General features: G+C 44.3%; 1 protein-coding gene across 2 annotated transcripts in view; it reads left to right on the top strand.

The window, feature by feature from the left end:
• Positions 1–18,966, top strand: part of CATSPER3 (cation channel sperm associated 3) — a 30,836-nt gene extending 11,870 nt beyond the window's left edge. Inside the window, exons 3-8 of one of the 2 annotated variants that reach the window (XM_043912815.1) lie at positions 12,916–13,155; positions 14,937–15,119; positions 15,816–15,956; positions 16,304–16,423; positions 17,485–17,642; positions 18,475–18,966. In XM_043912815.1, coding sequence (XP_043768750.1) covers positions 12,916–13,155; positions 14,937–15,119; positions 15,816–15,956; positions 16,304–16,423; positions 17,485–17,642; positions 18,475–18,580 — 948 coding nt within the window. In that variant the 3' untranslated portion in view covers positions 18,581–18,966. The remainder of the gene's footprint in view (positions 1–12,915; positions 13,156–14,936; positions 15,120–15,815; positions 15,957–16,303; positions 16,424–17,484; positions 17,643–18,474) is intronic. The other variant, XM_043912814.1, reaches the window with a different exon arrangement.
• Positions 18,967–19,221: the final 255 nt, after the last annotated feature.

Raw genomic sequence — 19,221 nt, forward strand, 5'->3', positions numbered from 1 at the left:
ACTATCCTCAAAAAAAAAAAAATGAAGAAATTAAGATATTTCCAGGTAAACAAAGCCTGAGAGAATTTGCTTCTGATAGATCTGCTCTACAAGAATTGCTAAGATAGTCCTTTAGGTGAAAATGAAATTAGATAGTAACTTAACACATTATTGACCAGGGGATTTTGCAGAAACTAATGCCTACAGTGTTAATATGTCTCTGGTCAATAATGTGTTAAGCCATATGATGAACTAAAGAAGTAATAAATGTAACTACATAGGCAAATATAAAAGCCAGTATTGTATTTTGGGTTTGAAAAAGAACTCCTTTCTTTTTCTATATGGTCCAAAATAATTATAGATAGTTAATGGGCATGCACTGTATTTAGGTGTATTTTGTGACAACAGAAACATGAAGTGGGGGAGGGATGGAGTTGTATAGAAACAAAATTGTTAATGCACTATTGAAGCTAAGGTTGTATGAGTTAAAGATGGATTGTTGGGACTTCCCTTGTGGTCCAGTGGCTAAGACTCCATGCTCCGAATGCAGACAACCTGGGTTTTATTCCTGCTTAGGAAACTAGATCCTACATGCTGCAACTAAGAGTTGGCATGCCAAAACTAAAAGATTCTGCATGCTGCAACAAAGATAGAAGATTAAGACCTGGTACAGCCAAATAAATGAATAAATAAATAAATGGATTGTTTTAAATTTAAGAGGTCAATTGTAATCTCAAGGGTAACCACCAAAAAACTAACTTTAAAAATTCAGAGAAAGAAGTGAGAAAAGAACCAAAATGATACACTATAAAAAAAGCAAACACCAAAGAGAGCAGTAGTGGAGGAATTGAACAAAAAAGATGTGACATATGTAAAACAAATAGCAAAATGGAGAAATATTTTCTTTCTTACCAGTAATTACTTTCAATATAAATAAGTGAAGCTCTCCAATTTAGAGAGAATTGAGTCTTAAAAAAAAATCAAATATATGCTGTCACTTGAGATTCAGAGATACAAATAGGTTGAAAATGAAAAATGAAAGGAGTTACTCCATGCAAATAGAAACCAAAAGAAAGCTAGGTTGGATATACTCATATCAGACAAAAAAAGACATTAAAGAAAGCTGTTACAAGAGACAAAGGGGGACATTATATATTGACAATAGAGTCAGTTCATCAAGAAGATAGAATAGTTTTCTCAAGTACATATGAAACATTTTCCAGGATAGACCACATATTAGGCAACAAAACAAGTCTCAATAAATTAAAAAATATTGAAATCGTACACGTTATCTTTCCTGACAGTTATGGAATGAAACTAAAAATCAACAACAGTAGGAAAACTGAAAAACTTCCAAATATATGAAAATTAAACCACAAACTATTAAATAATAGGTCAAAGAAGAAATCACAAAGGAGTTTAGAAAATACTTTAAGATAAATGAACATGAAAATACAGCATAATGAATATTATAGGTTGCAACAGAAGCAGTACTCAGAGCAATATTTATACCTGTCAATGTCTGCATTAGAACAAAAGAAAGACCTCAAATTAATAACCTAACTTTATACCTCATGGAACTGGAAAAAGAGCAAACTAAACTCAAAGCTAGCTGAAGAAAAGAAGTGAAAAAGATTAGAATGGACTTCCCTGGCGGCTCAGTGGTAAACAATTCACCTGCCAGTGCAGGAGACATGGGTTTGATCCCTGATCTGGGAAGATCCCACATGCCACAGGGCAACTAAGCCCACTGAGCCTGTGCTTGGGAGCCACAGCTACTGAGCCCATGCTCCACAACGTCTGAAGCCTTCATGCCTTAGAGCCTGTGCTGTGCAGCAAGAGAAGCCAGTGAGCAATGAGCAACCTACACACTGCAGCTAGAGAGTAGTCTCCACAACTGGAGAAAAGCCCACACAGCAACAAAGACCCAGCACAGCCACACACACACACACAGATGGCAAGACTCAAGTCCAGGGAGCCTGCACGAATTATTTAATAATAATAAAAAAGATTAGAGTGTGAAACAAAATAGAGAATAGAGAAATTGTAGAGAAAAGTCAATAAAATAAAAGATTAAAATTCAGTTCTTTGAAGAGATCAACAAAGCTCATAAACTTTTAGCTAGACTGACTAAGAAAACTCAATAATGAGAGAAATGAAAAGTTGGGACACTACTACCAACCTTATAAAAATAAAAAGTTTTATATGAGAATACTGTGAACACATGGTACACCAATGAATTAGATAATCTAGATGAAATGGACAAAATCCTAGAAACATAACCACCTACCAAACTGATTTAAGAAGAAATAGAAAACAGACATACCAAAACAGACCTATAAATAAAGACGTTGGATCACTAATCAAAAGCCTCACAACAAAGAAATGCCCAGGACTGGATGGCTTTGGTGGTTAATTCTACCCTGCATTTAAAAAACAATGATCACCAATCCTTCTCAGACTCTTCCAAAAATAGGAGAAGAGGGAATATTTCTGAATTCATTCCATGAGGCCAGCATTACCCTGAGACCAAAGCCAAAGACATAACAAGAAATAAAGAGACCAACATCCCTACAAATATAGATGCTTTAATCCTCAAGATACATCTGAGCCCAGAAGTGTACCTAAAAAGTTACATACCATGACTAGGTGGAATTTATCCCAGAAGTGCAAGCGTGGTTCAGCTTAGGAAAAGCAATGAATGTAATAAATACATCAATAGAATGAAGGAAACAGTTGACAAAATTACCTTAGTAGATAACTGAAAAAGCATTTGATGAAATTCAGTACCCTTTCATGGTTAAAAAACGAACAAACACTTAAACTAGAAATGGAAAGGAACTTTCTTAATTTGATAATGGGTAATTATGAAGAAATCCACAGCTAACATAATACTCAATGGTAAAAGACTGAAAATCTTTCCTTTGAGATTAAGAACAAGACAAATGCCTGCTTTCACCGCTATTCAACATTGTACTGAAAGTTGTAGCCAGAGCAATTAGGCAAGAAAAAGAACTGAAAGTTATCCAAATTGGAAAGGAAGAACCAAAATTACCTAAATTTGACTTGATCTTATATATAGAAAATCCTAAAGAATACATCCATACACAAACTCAACTATTAGAGCTATTAAATGAATTCAGTAAAGTTGCAGGATACAAGATTAACAACCAAAATTTGTTGTATTTCTGTACACTAACAGGAACATTCAGAAAAGGAAATTAAGAAAATGCCATTTACAATAGCATTCAAAATAATAAAATACCTAGGAATAAATTTAGCCAAGGAGATGAGAGATGTATAAACTGAAAATTATAAAACATTGCTAAAAGAAATTAAAACCTAAATAAAAAATGTAAAGGCATCCTATATTCATGTATTAAAAAACTTGTTAAGAGGACTATCCAAAGTGAACTACAAATTCAGTTCAATTCCTATCAAAATTTCAATGGCCTTTTAAAAAAAGAAATTGAAAACCAAATTCTTAAATCCATATGACTGTGAATAGCCAAGAAAATATTGAAAATGAAGAACAAAAGTTGGAGAACTTACATTTTCTGACTTCAGAAACTTTCTGTGTTGGCTTATTTGCTAAGTTGTGTCTGACTCTTGCAACCCCATGGACCATAGCCCACCACACTCTTCTATCCATGGGATTTTCCAGGCAGGAGTACTGGAGTAGGTTGCCATGTCCCTCTCCAGGAGATCATCTGGACCCAGTAATAGAACTGAGTCTCCTGCATTGTAGGAGGATTCTTGACTGAATGAGCTACGAGGGAAGCCCCCAAAAAGCTTTCTACAGAGATACAATAATGAAGAGTGTGGTACTCACAGGACAGACATAGACCTATAGAATAGAGCTGACATTAAAGAAATAAATCCAAATGCCTATGGCCAATTGATTCTTGACAAGGGTGCCACAACCTTTCAGGGGGAGAAAAATAATCTCTTCATCAAATGACGGAGGGACAACTTGCTATCTACATGCAAAAGCTGTGAGCTGTCATTCACGGTGCTGGTCGTCGGGTTGGGAAGAAGCATCACAATGATGTAGGTTATGTAACTGTTCCCAGACTGCTCTGGCTGTCATTTACCAGATAAAGAATCCTTCTGAATACATTTTCTGGAAAGATAAGCTGCTGGTTCTATTGCTGAAACAGAAATGCCATTCCCATTTTTTTGGTCATTTTGATAGCAATGAAACATTTTTATCATGATTAGCATCAAATTTATGAAATAAAATGATATGGAAACAGAAAGCATCTATTTAAGAAGAAGCTATCAGCCATGCTGTATAGGGCCACCCAAGACGGACGGGTCATGGTGGAGAGTTCTGACAAAACCTGGTCCACTGGAGAAGAGAATGGCAAATTCCTTCAGTATTCTTGCCTTGAGAACCCCATGAACAGTATGAAAAGGCAAAAAGATAGGACACTGAAAGATGAACTCCCCAGGTTGGTAGGTGCCCAATATGCTACTGGAGAGGAGTGGAGAAATAATACCAGAAAGAATGAAGAGATGGAGCCAAAGCATAAACAGTGCCCAGTTGTGGATGTGACTGGTGATGGAAGGAAAGTCCGATGCTGTAAAGAACAATATTGCATAGGAACCTGGAATGTTAGGTCCATGAATCAAGGCAAATTGGAGGTGGTGAAACAGGAGGTGGCAAGAGTGAATATTGACATTTTAGGAATCAGTGAACTAAAATGGACTGGAATGGGCGAATTTAACTCGGATGACCATTATATCTACTACTGTGGGCAAGAATCCCTTAGAAGAAATGGAGTTGCCATCATAGTCAACAAGAGAGTCCAAAATGCAGTACTTGGGTGCAATCTCAAAAATGACAGAATGATCTCTGTTCATTTCTAAGGAAAAACATTCAGTATCACCTATTTATGGTGAAACAGATCACCAGCCCAAGTGGGATGCATGAGACAAGTGCTCGGGCCTGGTGCACTGGGAGGACCCAGAGGAATCGGGTGGAGAGGGAGGTGGGAGGGGGGATCGGGATGGGGAATACGTGTAAATCTATGGCTGATTCATATCAATGTATGACAAAAAAAAATAAATAAATAAATAAATAAAAGAAAAGAAAAGAAAAGAAAAAAAACACATTCAGTATCACAGTAATCCAAGTCTATGCCCCAACTGGTAATGCTGAAGAAGCTGAAGTTGAATGGTTCTATGAAGACCTATAAGACCTTCTAGAACTAACATCCAAAAAAAGATGTCCTTTTCATTATAGGGGACTGGAATGCAAAAGTAGGAAGTCAAGAGAGACCTGGAGTAACAGGCAAATTTGGCCTTGGAGTACAGAATGAAGCAGGGCAAAGGCTAACAGAGTTTTGCCAAGAATACCAAAATCAGATTGATTATATTCTTTGCAGCCAAAGATGGAGAAGCTCTATACAGTCAGCAAAAACAAGACTGGGAGCTGACTGTAGCTCAGATCATGAACTCTTTGTTGCCAAATTCAGACTTAAAGGAAGAAGGGAAAACCATTAGACCATTCAGGTATGACCTAAATCAAATCTCTTACGATTATACAGTGGAAGTGACAAATAGATTCAAGGGATTAGATCTGATAGACAGAGTGCCTGAAGGACTATGGACAGAGGTTCATGACATTGTACAGGAGGCAGTAATCAAGACCATCCCCAAGAAAAAGAAATGCAAAAAGGCAAAATGGTTGTCTGAGGAGACCTTACAAACAGGTGAGAAAAGAAGAGAAGCAAAAGGCAAAGGAGAAAAGGAAAGATACCCCTCTGAATGCAACTGTATAGGCCATGGGGTCACAAAGCAACACAAAGTCACGGACGCAACTGAGCAACTTTCACTTCAAAGAATAGCAAGGAGACATAGGAAAGCCTTCCTCAGCGATCAGTGCAAAGCAATAGAGGAAAACAATAGAATGGGAAAGATTAGAGATCTCTTCGAGAAAATTAGTGATAACAAGGGAGCATTTCATGCAAAGATGGGCACAAAAAAGGACAGAAATGGTATGGACCTAACAGAAGGAGAAGACATTAAGAAGAGGTGGCAAGAATACACAGAAGAACTGTTCAAAAAAGATTTAATGATCCAGATAACCACAATGGTGTGGTCACTCACCTAGAGCCAGACATCCTGGAATGTGAAGTCAAGTGGGCTTTAGAAAGCATCACTACGAACAAAGCTAGTGGAGGTGACGGAATTCCAGTTGAACTATTTCAAATCCTAAAAGATGATACTGTTAAAGGGCTGTACTCAATGTGAAAGCAAATTTGGAAAACTCAGCAGTGACCACAGGACTGGAAAAGATCAGTTTTCATTCCAATCTCAAAGAAAGGCAATGCCAAAGAATGTTCAAACTACTGCACAATTGTACTCCTCTTACACGCTAGCAAAGTAATGTTCAAAATTCTCTAAGCCAGACTTCAGCAGTATATGAACTGTGAACTTCCAGATGTTCAAGCTCGATTTAGAAAAGGCAGAGGAACTAGAGATCAAATTGCCAACATCCACTGGATCATAGAAAAAGCAAGAGAGTTCCAGAAAAACATCTATTTCTGCTTTATTGACTTCATCAGAGCCTTTGACTGTGTGGATCACAACAAACTGTGGAAAATTCTTCAAGAAAAGGAAATACCAGACCACCTGACCTGTCTCCTGAGAAATCTCTATGCAGGTTGAGAAGCAACAATTAGAACTGGACATGAAACAGCAGACTAGTTCCAAATTGGGAAAGGAGTACATCAAAGCTGTATATTGTCACCCTGCTTATTTAACTTATATGCAGAATACATCATGCGAAATGCTGGGCTGGATGAAGCACAAACTGGAATGAAGATTGCTTGGAAAAATATCAATAACCTCAGATACACAGATGACACCACCCTTATGGCAGAAAGTGAAGAAGAACTAGAGCCTCTTGATGAAAGAGGAGAGTGAAGAAGTTGGCTTAAAACTCAACATTCAAAAACTAAGATCATGACATCTGGTTCTATCACTTCATGGCAAATAGATGGGGAGACAATGGAAGCAGTGAGAGACTTTATTTTGGGGGCTCCAAAATCACTGCAGATGGTGGCTGCAGCCAAGAAATTAAAAGACACTTGTTCCTTGGAAGAAAAGCTGTGACCAACCTAGACAGCATATTAAAAAGCAGAGACATTACTTTGCCAACAAAGGTCCGTCTTGTCAAAGCTACAGTTTTTCCAGTAGTCATATATGGATGTGATAGTTGGACTACAAAGAAAGGTGAGTGCCAAAAAATTGATGCTTTTGAACTGTGGTGTTGGAGAAGACTCCCGAGACTCCCTTGGACTGCAAGGAGATCTAACCTATCTGTCCTAAAGAAAATCAGTCCAGAATATTCATTGGAAGGACTCATGCTGAAACTGAAGTTCCAATATTTTGGCCACTTGGTGCGAAGAACTGACTCATTGGAAAAGACCCTGATGCTGGGAAAGATTGAAGGCAAGAGGAGAAGGGGATGACAGAGGATGAGATGGTTGGATGGCATCATCGACTTGATGGACATGAGTTTGAGTAAGTTCCGGGAGTTGGTGATGGACAGGCAAGCTTGGTGTGCCACAGTCCATGGTGTTGCAAAGAGTCAGACACGACTAAGCGACTGAACTGAACTGCTCTTTGGAAGGAAAGCTATGACAAACCTAGACAGTGTATTCAAAAGCAGAGATATCATTTTGCTGACAAAGTTCCAGGTATGGTTTTTCCAGTAGTCATGTACAGATGTGAGAGTTGGAACATATTGAGGGCTGAGTGCCGAAGAATTGATGCTTTTGAACTGTGATGCTGGAGAAGACTCTTGAGAGACCCTTGGACTGCAGGAAGATCAAACCAATTAATCCTAGTCAACCCTGAATATTCAGTGGAAGGACTGATGCTGAAGCTGAAGCTCTAATACTTTTGCCACCTGCTGGGAAGAGCTGACTCATTGGGAAAGACTCTGATATTGGGAAGGATTGTAGGCAACAGGAGAAGGGGCAACAGAGGGTGAGACGGTTGGATGGGATCACTGACTCCACGGACATGGGTTTGAGCAAACTCCAAAAAGTGAAGGTCAGGGAAGCCTGGAGTGCTGCAGTCCATAGGGCAGCAGAATCAGACACGACTTAGCGACTGAACAACAACAATGTAAGTAATCTCAAAATGTTTTAAAGTATGTGGGGAGGATATGTGTAGCTTATATGCAAATACCGTGCCATATTTTATAAGGGACTTGAGCGTCTTTGGATTTTGGTATCTGTGGGATAGTCCTGGAACCAATCCCCTGGGAATACTAAGGGACAACTTAGTATAACCTTTATGTCAAAACTATACAATGACAAAACGAAAAAGGAAAATTATGCCCAATATCATAAACTTGGACATTATAATCCCAAACAGAATATTAGGAAACTGAAGTTTTAAAAATATATGAAGAAGGTAATATATAGCATTGCCAAGTTGGGCTTTTCGAGGAATGCAAGTATTACAAAAATCTAGGAATTTTATTAACTAGCTTAAAATACTAAAGGAGAAAAAAGTCCAATAAAATCACTTTAAGAGATGCAGAAAACAGTTTATCTTGAGTATTTTTCATGATAAAACTTTACCAAACTAGGGAGAGAAAGGATTTGTTTTAAAGTAATTAAGAGTACTTGTGAAAAACCTATATCAAAGTTCACACTCAATGGTGAAATTGTAACAGTATTTTTTTTAAAGCTGTAGTCCAATTCTTGATAAGATTTGTATCAGTGTCTTAGCCAATGTATAATATAAGGAAAAGGAATAAAAAAATTAAGAATTAGAAAGAAAGTTTTAAAAAAGACTGTAATTATTCACCGGTGTTATGATTTCTGCATAGAAATCCCCAAAGAATCTGGAATAACTATACAGTTAATACAATTAATAAGTTAATAAAAAAATAAAGCCCATAAAATTTGGTAGATATATGATTAATAAATAAAATATATTTAATATGTCAGCAACAAAAGGCATAGCACTTATTATAAGATACAGAAAGTGTTAGAGGCAAATCTTATAAAAGTATTGTAATAATTTTAAGGAGAAAGAAATATATAAAAGTTATTAAAGAAGATATAGAGAAATGGAAGGATATATTAGATCATGCATAGAAAGACTCAGTTTCTTCAAGATGCAGTCTCCCGTGGTTAAACTATATAATATCAGTGAAATTCCAAAAGAAATCTGGCAGGATTTTTTATGGATTGCCAAAAGCCAATGCTAAAATTTAGATGAAAGAATGAAAGAAAGGAAAACCAAGATGGTTTTGAAAGTGAAAAAGGGAGAAGTCTTACTATAAGGCTTTCTATAAGTCTTTCTGTAAGGCCTGTTAGTAACTAAGCAGGATGACAATGCATGAATAGACAACACAGGGAGACAAATAGACCAGTGGAAGAGGACAGAGTTCTCAGAGTCAGACCTGGCTTGGATGAAAACCTGGCCCCTGTCATATGGCACTGCAAATGAGTGGTGGAAGACAGTTTCTTCATTAAACAGTACCTATGGAGGAAAACACTCCAGTTGGATCTCTACCTTCCAGCATACACAGCTAAAGACCTAACTTGAAAAGTGAAACTTCAAAATGTTTAGAAGAAAATATAGAGGATTTATATGATCTCAGGAGGGAAAGGAATCTTAAGGTATGAAATATTTAAGCAATGAAGAAAAAGTTTGGTTAAATTGATTCCATTAAAACTTTAAACTTGTGTTCATCAGAAGATCATTAAAGAGGTGAAAAGGTAATGACATTTCTCAGTGTAGGAGAAGCTATTTGAAATGCATGTAGCAGGTAAAGGATTAGGATTCAAAGTATGTGGATATATTTTCTTTCAAATCAAGAAGCAAAAGACAAAACAATCCAGCAAAAAATTGGGGGACAAATTAGGAACAGGAAGTTCAGTAAACACATAAAAAGATGCCCAACTTTATGAATAATTAGAAGAATGACAAAATGAAAAATAAGATATCACTTCATCAGATTAACAAAAATTAAGAAGTCCAACAGTAGGAAGTGTTGGTAAGGATGTAAAAAAAAAGGACCATTGTTGATGTTAAAGTAAGTTGGTACAACTGCTTCAGAATACAATTTGGCAATATTCAGTGAAGCTGAAGATGCTCATATTCTACAGTCAGGTAACTCTACTGCTAGGTTGTAACAGAGGAAAATGTGCGTACAATAAAACATGGGGCTGGGAGTTGGCTGGGGGTGTTGTAGGGGCAGGCAGTTATTTCGATGGAGGTGTTGTTTGCAGGTTTCAGAGAGAAATGAAAGAAATTCACCTACACCTGGCATTCTACAGGGTTAGTGGGGCTGCTGTGTCTTTGCGGTCACATGGGCATTATAGCCACATAGTCACCCATGATTAGACCCAGTTGCCCCGTGATGATTTTGGAGTGATTTCCTCTCTCAACAAGGACAGCAAGATAGGTGATCAGGTAGAGGGTGACTACTATGAGGGTCTGGAAGAAATCACTCCAAGGCCAGTTTTTAATCTATATCTTGATGTACAGGTAATACACATAGATGATAAATAAGATAGTAGTGAATATCATTCGATCACTGATTGAGGCAGATCAGAATCACCAGGCACAGTAGAATTTTAGCAAACAGGAGAATTCCCTTTTGGGTGCTCCAGCAGCTGGGAGCCCAAGGGGTACTCAGAACAGGCTGTGGTGTGGACAGGAGTCCCTAGGGGCATGGAGGATCTATTCACAGGTTCGAGGACACTGTACTCCCAACCATCTTGCCTATGAACTGGCTGAGAGGAGGGCCCAGGGGCACAGGACCTCAAGTCTGCTTTTTAAATGGCCCTGTATTTTTGTCCAAACTTTTTGTGCTTTTATACTCTTGGCAGTAGTAAAAAATTACAAAGAAGCTGAATATCACCCAATGGGTAATTGGATAAAAAATTATAATATTTTCATAAGTGGAATTTCTAAATAGTGGGGAAACTTTAAACTAGGTTTACATATATCAACATGGATGAATCTTATAATTTTAAATAAAAAAAGTTCCCAAAGGATACTTTAGTGTATATGCAATTTATGTAGTGTATGAAAGATGCAGAACCATACCATGCACTTTTAGGGATACATATGTGGCAAAAGTGTAAAATATATGAGCAAGGCATACTCCAGGTTTGAAACAGGCTTACTTTTGTGGAAAGGGAAGGGGATTTGATCAATGTGAGGTTCTGCCTGTAATGGTAAGGTTTTATTTCTTAAGCTAAATGGTAGTATATGGTTGTTCATTATATTATTCTTTTACATCTTTTTGTGTATCTAAATGTTTCATTGTAGTTAACAAACATAAAAGTGTATATAAATGGTTGCCATGTGGAGACCACAAATATAAGTGTACGGGACAAATAACACCACCAGCGGCCCTAATGTAATCCAAATGGATAGTTGTGGCCTGAGCTATAATTTCCAGTGATAGCATCTGACATATTTAAAAGGTGGTGTATCTTAAAACCTTTTCTATTCCCCTCTAGAAACTCTTTCTAGCACCCTCCCCTTCAACCCACCCCAAACTCATCTCAGTTAAAGGCATCAGTATTTACCCAGTTGCTCTGTGTGAGGAATCTTCCTTGCCTTCTGTACATCCCTGAGTCCATCAGAAAGTCCTGTCATCGCTGCTTGCAGAATACATCTGGAATCCATCCTCTTCTCTTCAGTCCCACACTGTCCCCCAGTCCAATGCAATCTAACCCAGTCTCTTGCCTGAGTGATGCTAAAATTAATTCTACTATCTATCACCTCCTTCCTAACTTGCCGCCCAGTTGCTATTCCCACCAGTTTCCCCACACTCTCATTTCCATGGATGTCTCTTAAAAATGTAAATCAGTTCACATCACTTCCTTGCTCACGCTTCAAGGCTGAGGTTAAAGTTCACAGCCTTCCCCAGGGCTACCAGGCCCTCACTACACAGCTGGCCTCTCCATCTTCATCTCCTGCTTTGCTCGCCCCTTTCTGTTCTAGCCACTGTGGCATTGCTGTACCTTTCTTACTTTAGGATGCTTGTAGACACCCCTGGGAAGTATTCTCCTGGATTTTATTATGGCTGCATTCCTGGCTTTAGCAAGGCCTCCACTCTACACCTTTTCTAAGTAGCTGTCATGACCATCCCTCCCCACCTGACCAGTCCCTTTCTCCCTTGTGGCTGTTTCACTTTCCTTCCTGTGTGATGTTATATGTGTATTTGTCTAAACCTTCATTTCTGTCTCTCCTATTAGACTGTCAGCTTCCTAGGGGCTGGACATTTTCTGTCTCATTCATTGTTGGGTTTCCTTATATCTGAAACAGTGCTTAGCATGTGATAGATGCTTAATCACTGCTTCCTCAATAAATGAATTCATTGATGATAAGAAAAAACTTAGATGTCTCAAAAAGTGCCTTTTGGTAAAATCAAATCCCCTGGAATTGTTCATGCATAAGAAGAATTTGAATAAGGTTGTTTCATAAGGTGTAACAGTGGAAAATAAGCAGAATATTCTTCAGAAGCAGATTAGTTAACTGATTTTAAGTAAGTGTGATAATAGAGTAAATATAAGTAAATGTGTGAGTAGTTCATCTCTGTTCATCTGGGTATTAAAGTTGGTCAGAAGGCTCTTGGAATCTTCTCTGGGAAACTTCCTTCCGTGTTGCCTGATGTATACTTCCCACTGGGCCTTGATAGTCATTCTGACAGTCAATCATTCCCAAGCTCTCTGGGTCGGGGCCACAGGGTAGGGAAGACCCAGAAGGAGAAGGGAATCAGGCACGCTGTGTCCACTGTGTGCCCGGGACTCTGCCTGGGTTTCTCTGTCCTGTGGCTGACTTAGGAGCATCCTCCCCCTGCCAACACACACCCCTCATCAGGTGGCCCAGGCGGGGGGAGGTGTGCAGCTTGGTCTGACCCTGCCACCCTTGCCACCCCTGCAGGTCTCAGAGCTCATCTTTGTGTCCATCTATAGCTCTGAGTTCTGCATGAAGCTCTATGTGGACCCCATCAACTACTGGAAGGATGGCTACAATCTGCTCGATGTGGTCATTATCATCATCATCTTCATCCCCTACAGTCTCCGCAAGATCAAGGGCAAGCACTACCCCTACCTCAACATTGCCGATGGTGTACAATCCCTGCGCATCCTCAAGCTTATCACCTATAGCCGTGGCATCCGGGTGAGTGGCCTGGAGCGCGGTGGCTCTGCGAGAGCAGGTGACAGGGCCCCCGATGAGGTGGTACTTCTGCTTCTCTCCTGCGGTGATTGAGTCCTCTTGTGTGGGAGGTTGATCTTTACCTGTTTTATCTCATTTCATCCTCAAACGATTCTAGGAAAGGTGTTAGCTTCGTTTTACAGATGAAGAAACTGAGACCCACGGTCACTCAGCACTTGGATACTGGAGCTGAGGTTTGAAAGTTGTTCTGACTCGAGCCCATCTCATCTTTCCCTCTCTCCCGTGCTGCAGAGTGACTGATGGTCACTTATGGTCCAGACCCTTTGGAGTATGTGCCCAGGAGTCTCCAGCTCTTTGATGGCCCTGGCCACTCACGTCTTCCCCCAGAAAACTAAAAGTCTGCAGCTTCTCTTGAGGGTCGGTCTCATGACTTGTTCAGGAAGCCCTGGAAGCCCTGCTCCGGCTGAGGGGTCACACGGTGGCCGGTGTTGGCTTGGCTCAGTGGTGTCAGAGCCACTTCAGAGGTGCCCCAAGCATGCCCTCAGGCGTTCATCCTGGACTCTGGGTTCGCCCTGGCCCTACTCAGTGCCCACGCTTCTCTAGGAAGGGGCTCATCTGGACCGATTTGACCACGCAGACTTCACCTGCACACTGTGTCCCACTGCGGCATTCTTGACGAGTTCTTACCTCTTTAGTCTTAGCAATCTTGGAAAAGAAGTTCTCTTTCTCTTGCAGGAGTGGAGGCAACTTTTTTTTTTTTTTTTTACCATCTCAGTTCTTTTGGAATTAACCCCCAAACAATGGTTTTCTTTCTCCAAGGAGAGGAGGGAGGTGCAGGGTGGGCATTTATTCCTGCAGGCAGCTGCCAGACTGGTCTACATGCAGGGCAGCCCCAGTGCTCCTTGGCTGTCTCTCTGCTTCACACTTTACCCCAAACTATCAGAATTTCACTGTCCTGGCTTCCAGCTCTACCAGTACCTCCTTTTCTATGTTAATAGTTTCTCGGCTTAGAAAAAAGAATTTTTGCAGTTGACAATGGTGGCACAATGCAAGAGGCTGGAGAGTGGGTTCCAGCCCTGCTGGTGTATCACGGTGTGACTGTGGATGAGGCATTTTGCTTCTCTGAGCCTCTGATCCTGCATCTTGAGATAGGAACATCTCCCTACCTTGACAAGATACCAGGGACAGATCTAGGTAGCTGAACATGTATATGCAAGACTCCAGGGCAGGGAGAATGAACGATGAGGTGTGGGAGATAAGACCAACACCCATGTCATGGATGAAGACTGAGATCACAAGATGAAGACCTGCTTGTGAGATGGGGCCCAGAAAACCTGGGAAGCCCCATTCCTCTGAGCCCTATTCATTCCTGTTTCCAAGGTGGCTCTCCTGCTCCTCCTGGACCTGGAAGAGCATTCAGGGCTGGCCCTCAGCTGAGGAGCAGGAGCAGGACACCCTGGGATGAACACAGAGGCAGGCTGGGTTCAAGTAGAGTGCTCAGGGCTGCTGATGGGGAGACTACTCCAGCCCCGGCACAGCACGGGCTATCCCCCCATGGGTGACTGAGCCTGGAGGCCGTGCACTGGTGAACCACTGTTAGATTACTCCAGCCCCAATCTGGACACTGTTCCCATTCATTCTTTCAACCATTTATGGAGCATCTACCATGTGCTAGGCAAGGCACCAGATACTGGGGCAGCTATGGTTGGGACAGGCTGAACCGCTGTCCTCTGAGCCCAGCCCAGTCAGCAGCCTGATGTAGCCCTTGTGCCTCTGCCTTGCAGACACTCATCACTGCCATGGGGCAGACAGCCTACACCGTGGCCTCCGTGCTCATCCTCTTCTTCGTCCTGATGTACATCTTCGCCATCCTGGGCTTCTGCCTGTTTGGGCTTCCAGAGGGAGGTGACATGAATAACTGGGGGAACCTGGCTTTGGCCTTCTTCACCCTATTCAGCTTGGCCACGGTACCATGTTTGGGAATAGTGGCGGGGTCGGGGGCAAGGGCCTTGAAAGGGGACTGGCAGCTGGTGCAAGTGTGTGGACATGCTGGGCATCACTTGGGGTCTTTCCCACACTCAGACACTTAGCTGGGGTGGCAGGGGGAAGCTGAGGACTGGCCTCCTAGGACTAGGCACAGGCCAGCACCCTGGCCAAGAGTCCATCATTGACTCTAATCTTGTGATTCCCTACAGCATTCCTATTTGCCCCCTGGGGTGGTAAAACTTTTCAAAAGTTCTCAAGAGATAATTCATCCTAATTGAAGTGTAATTTAGAAGGGAAACCCACAACACAAAGCCTTTTGGGGAATAGGCTGTCACAAATCCATGCAGAATAAGTCTGCAAAACCTGAGTCTCAAAGTCTAGATTCTATTGGGTTCTGGTAAGATTGAGGTCTTCCCAAAGGAGGGCCTGGCCGAGAGGCAGTGTCTTGGGGAAGGACGGAAGGCCTTTTGGAGAAGAGCCCTTAGGGCACATTGGCCAGCACCACACCAGCGGTGCCCTGCCTCTCCAGGCCAGCCTGTCTGCACTGGAGTCGGTGGGTTAGGGGGAGTGACGTGGAGGAAGGGCCAGCCTGCTCCTCCGTAGGGCCAGGGCTCCCCTAGGGCAGGTGAGCGGGAGGCCTGCCCCCCTGAGCCTTGTCACTCGCCCTGTCTGAGCAGGTCGATGGCTGGACAGACCTGCAGGAGCAGCTGGATGCCCGGAATTTGATTCTGAGCCGCTCGTTCACCATCATCTTTATCTTGCTTGCCTCCTTTGTGTTCCTCAGCATGTTTGTGGGTGTGATGATCATCCACACTGAGGTGAGGTGGTGCTCTTAAGGATTGGGTGGGGGGGTTGTTGGTTAAGTGTGGCAGGTGGATCATCTCTGAGCCATCTCCCTCCAGAAGTGGACGGGAGGGGGCCAGGGGGACCATCTCTGTGCCAACGCAACCCTTCTCCCCGAGCCCTCCCTCTTGATGGTGGCCAGCAGGAGAGGTACTTGGGAGGTCATTGCAGCTGCAGTTGGCAGCTTGAGTTGGAGGCTGGCCCTGTGAGGGGGTCCTCCTGCTGAGAGGCCTGAGTGGCAGTGGGAGACTGGGGAAGAGGCGAGGTGGGGATAGGGCACAGGGAGAGCCCTGCATCTTACCTCCATCCTCCTGCCCTCTAGGACTCCATCAAAAAGTTTGAGCGGGAGCTGATGCTGGAGAGACACATGAACCTCATGGAAGAGAAGCAGGTGATTTTGAAGCGGCAGCAGGAAGAGGTCGGCAAGCTGCTGCAGACCCAGGTAGGCTGTCTCCGTGGGCAGGCAGACAAGCAGAGGGACAGTCAGGGCTGAAGGAATGGTCAGAAAGACGGGCCTAGGGGCCGGGGTGGAGGGCGGTTGGCCTTAGGCATCTGTGCATTTGGAAAGTCAGCTGCCCACTCCTCCCTAGTTTTCAGAGTCAGACTATGTACTCTACCTTTTTGTATTTTCTCTGGACCTCTTCAAGTGTTGAGTGTTGTGATTATACTATTTCCCTCCTTCATGGGCAACACTCCATTGCTGGACCATGGACTATAACCCACCAGGCTCCTCTGTCCATGGGATTTCCCAGGCAAGCATGCTGGAGTGGGTTGCCATTTCCTTCTCCAGGGAATCTTCCTGACCCAGGGATTGAACCCAGGACTCCTGCATTGCAGGCAGATTCTTTACCATCTGAGCCACCAGGGAAGTGCCAACATTTCCCTCCTTCATGGGCACAACTCCATTGCTGGGCCCTTGGCCTGGAGCAGTCTTGTTCCCGAGGATTCACTGGGTGCCAGGCAGGCCCCATTCCTGTTCGCTGAGCGGGGGAGGTCCCGGAGGCCCTGACAGGTGCTACTAACCTTAGTTTTTCTAAACTGGAACAAGAATGAGCTCAATGGGCTGGAGGTTTTCCATCAAGCATGATACAGCTGTGAGGGCCGAAGTCCTCTGAGCTGCCCGGAGGGCCCAGCGAGGTCCTGAACCACTACCCCTTTCTCCCCCGTGAGGCCGGTGCCGCGCTCCTCAGCCTCCTCTCTGAGGTGGAGAGGTCCCCCTGTTCTGTGGCCTGAGACTTGTCCACAGCAGGGTGAAACGCCGAGCCGTGCTCAGGCTGTCCCCTTTCCTCCCATGTCACCTGTCCTCACGCCGGGTGAGTTGTCCTCACGTCAGGTACAGTGGCTCGGCAGGTGACCCCAGTCGGGGGGCTCCAGGCCCAGAAGGGGTTGGGGTGACCCGTGCTGTACTCAGGACTCATCTGCCCGCGCTCCTCATGGAGGGTCCCCGGGTCTTTGTGTAGCCAGACTCTTGTCATCTTGCTCTGTTTACGCTCCTCTCTCTAGAAAGATCTTGACCACAAGAGTTTCACTGAACTGGTGGAGAAGTTTAAGAAGACCTTGCGGCACACGGACCCCATGGTCTTGGATGATTTTGGCACTAGCCTGCCCTTCATTGACATCTACTTGTCCACCCTGGACAACCAGGATGCTACCATCTACAAGTCAGTCCCAGCCCCGCTGACCCTGGCCCATGGGCCCTGGTGGGGTGCTGGCTGATGTGCAGGGAAGGCAGAGCCAGGTCCTTCTTGGAGGGTGTGCAGGGGCTGGGCTGCTGTGTGGACAGGCCTGTGGCTGGTGGGGGGGAGGGGAGCACTGCCCACTGGCCCTCCTCAGTTTAAAAAACGGACCTGTTTTTAAACATTGCTTCCTTTGATTCTCCAAGAATACCTCACCAAGCCTTTCTCAGGAGGGCAGAGGAAAGACCTCTGGCTGCAAGTCAGAAGCTGAAGCTCCTGACCTGGTTCTGTTACTGCTTCCTGTGTGACTCTGGCCAAGTCTTTGTCCGTTTCCCGCCTGTCACAGGAGGGACTGACACTAGGAAAGCAGTGTGTGTGAAGCCCGGGGCTGTGCTCAGTGTGAGTTAGCTGGGGTCACACTGGCCATTACTGCAGGAAGAAGCGGGGCACAATTAGCCTCAGGTCTCAGCAAACGCCCCCTGGAGGGCTTTGTAGACTGGAGGGGGTCTAGGAATGCCGGTTTTGGCCCAAGAGTGGATCTGGCAGTGTCCAGCCAGCCCTCAGGCACTCACCTCACTCAGAGCCCAGGAGTCCACTGTCTCCAGCCTAACATGGGCAGTGAGATAACTTCCTTCCGGAGCGCAGGGAGCCTGGCCGACCTGGCCTTCCCACCCAGCCCAGTCTGGTTCTCAGGTCTGTGCTCTTTCCTGACCCATACCTGCCAGGTACGGCGGACATGCAGATGCGAGCGTGCGGGGGGCAGGGCCGGGTGGGGCGGAGCTCACTGTGAGCTGAGGCCCTCCTCCTCCTCTCCCAGGCTTCAGGAGCTGTACTACGAGATCGTGCACGTGCTGAGCCTCATGCTTGAAGACTTGCCCCAGAAGAAGCAGTCCCAGTCCTCGGAGAAGGTCGATGAGAAGTAGCTGGATGTGGGCACCCAGCCACCACGGGCCTCCCGGGCTGTGACCCCCCCCCACCCCCCGCCCCCCCATTAAACTCATATTTTCTGAGTTGACCTCTCTGCAGCTGCTGCTGTGATCATGACATCTGTCCACCTTTGGGCGTTGACCTGAGTCGGTGCCCATGAAGTCTGATTCCTCCTCACAAGACGCAGCAAGAGCTTGGAAATGGGGAGTGAGGAGAGAGGAGCTCAAGGCTCACCCTGGCCAGAGGCCACAGCTGGGGGCCTCTTTCCCTTCCCTCGACCCCTGCAGCCAGGTCCCACTGGGCTCCTGGGAAAGCCACCTGGACCCCGGACCGAGAAGGGCCGCCCATGGCCCCATGAGAGGGCCTGGCTCCTGTGAGCTGGTGTGGCCCCACTGGCCCAGGAAGCCCTGCTGGCTCACCTGTGTGGGCACCCCCGTGCCGCAGGCTTACAGATCTCTCTGTGCACGCAGTGCCATGGAGGTCTCTCTCTCAAATCCTTCTCTGCTTTTCCCAAGGCTCACGGTGATAGTGGCGCCCAGGGCTGCAGCCGTCCCTGGCAGGACGCTGTCCTTACGGAGAGCCAGGAGAGTGGCAGCATCAGGCATTGGGGCTGCTCCCTTCCCTTACTCAGAATTCT

Source organism: Cervus elaphus, chromosome 9, assembly GCF_910594005.1.
Source record: "Cervus elaphus chromosome 9, mCerEla1.1, whole genome shotgun sequence".
Lineage (NCBI taxonomy): Eukaryota > Metazoa > Chordata > Mammalia > Artiodactyla > Cervidae > Cervus > Cervus elaphus.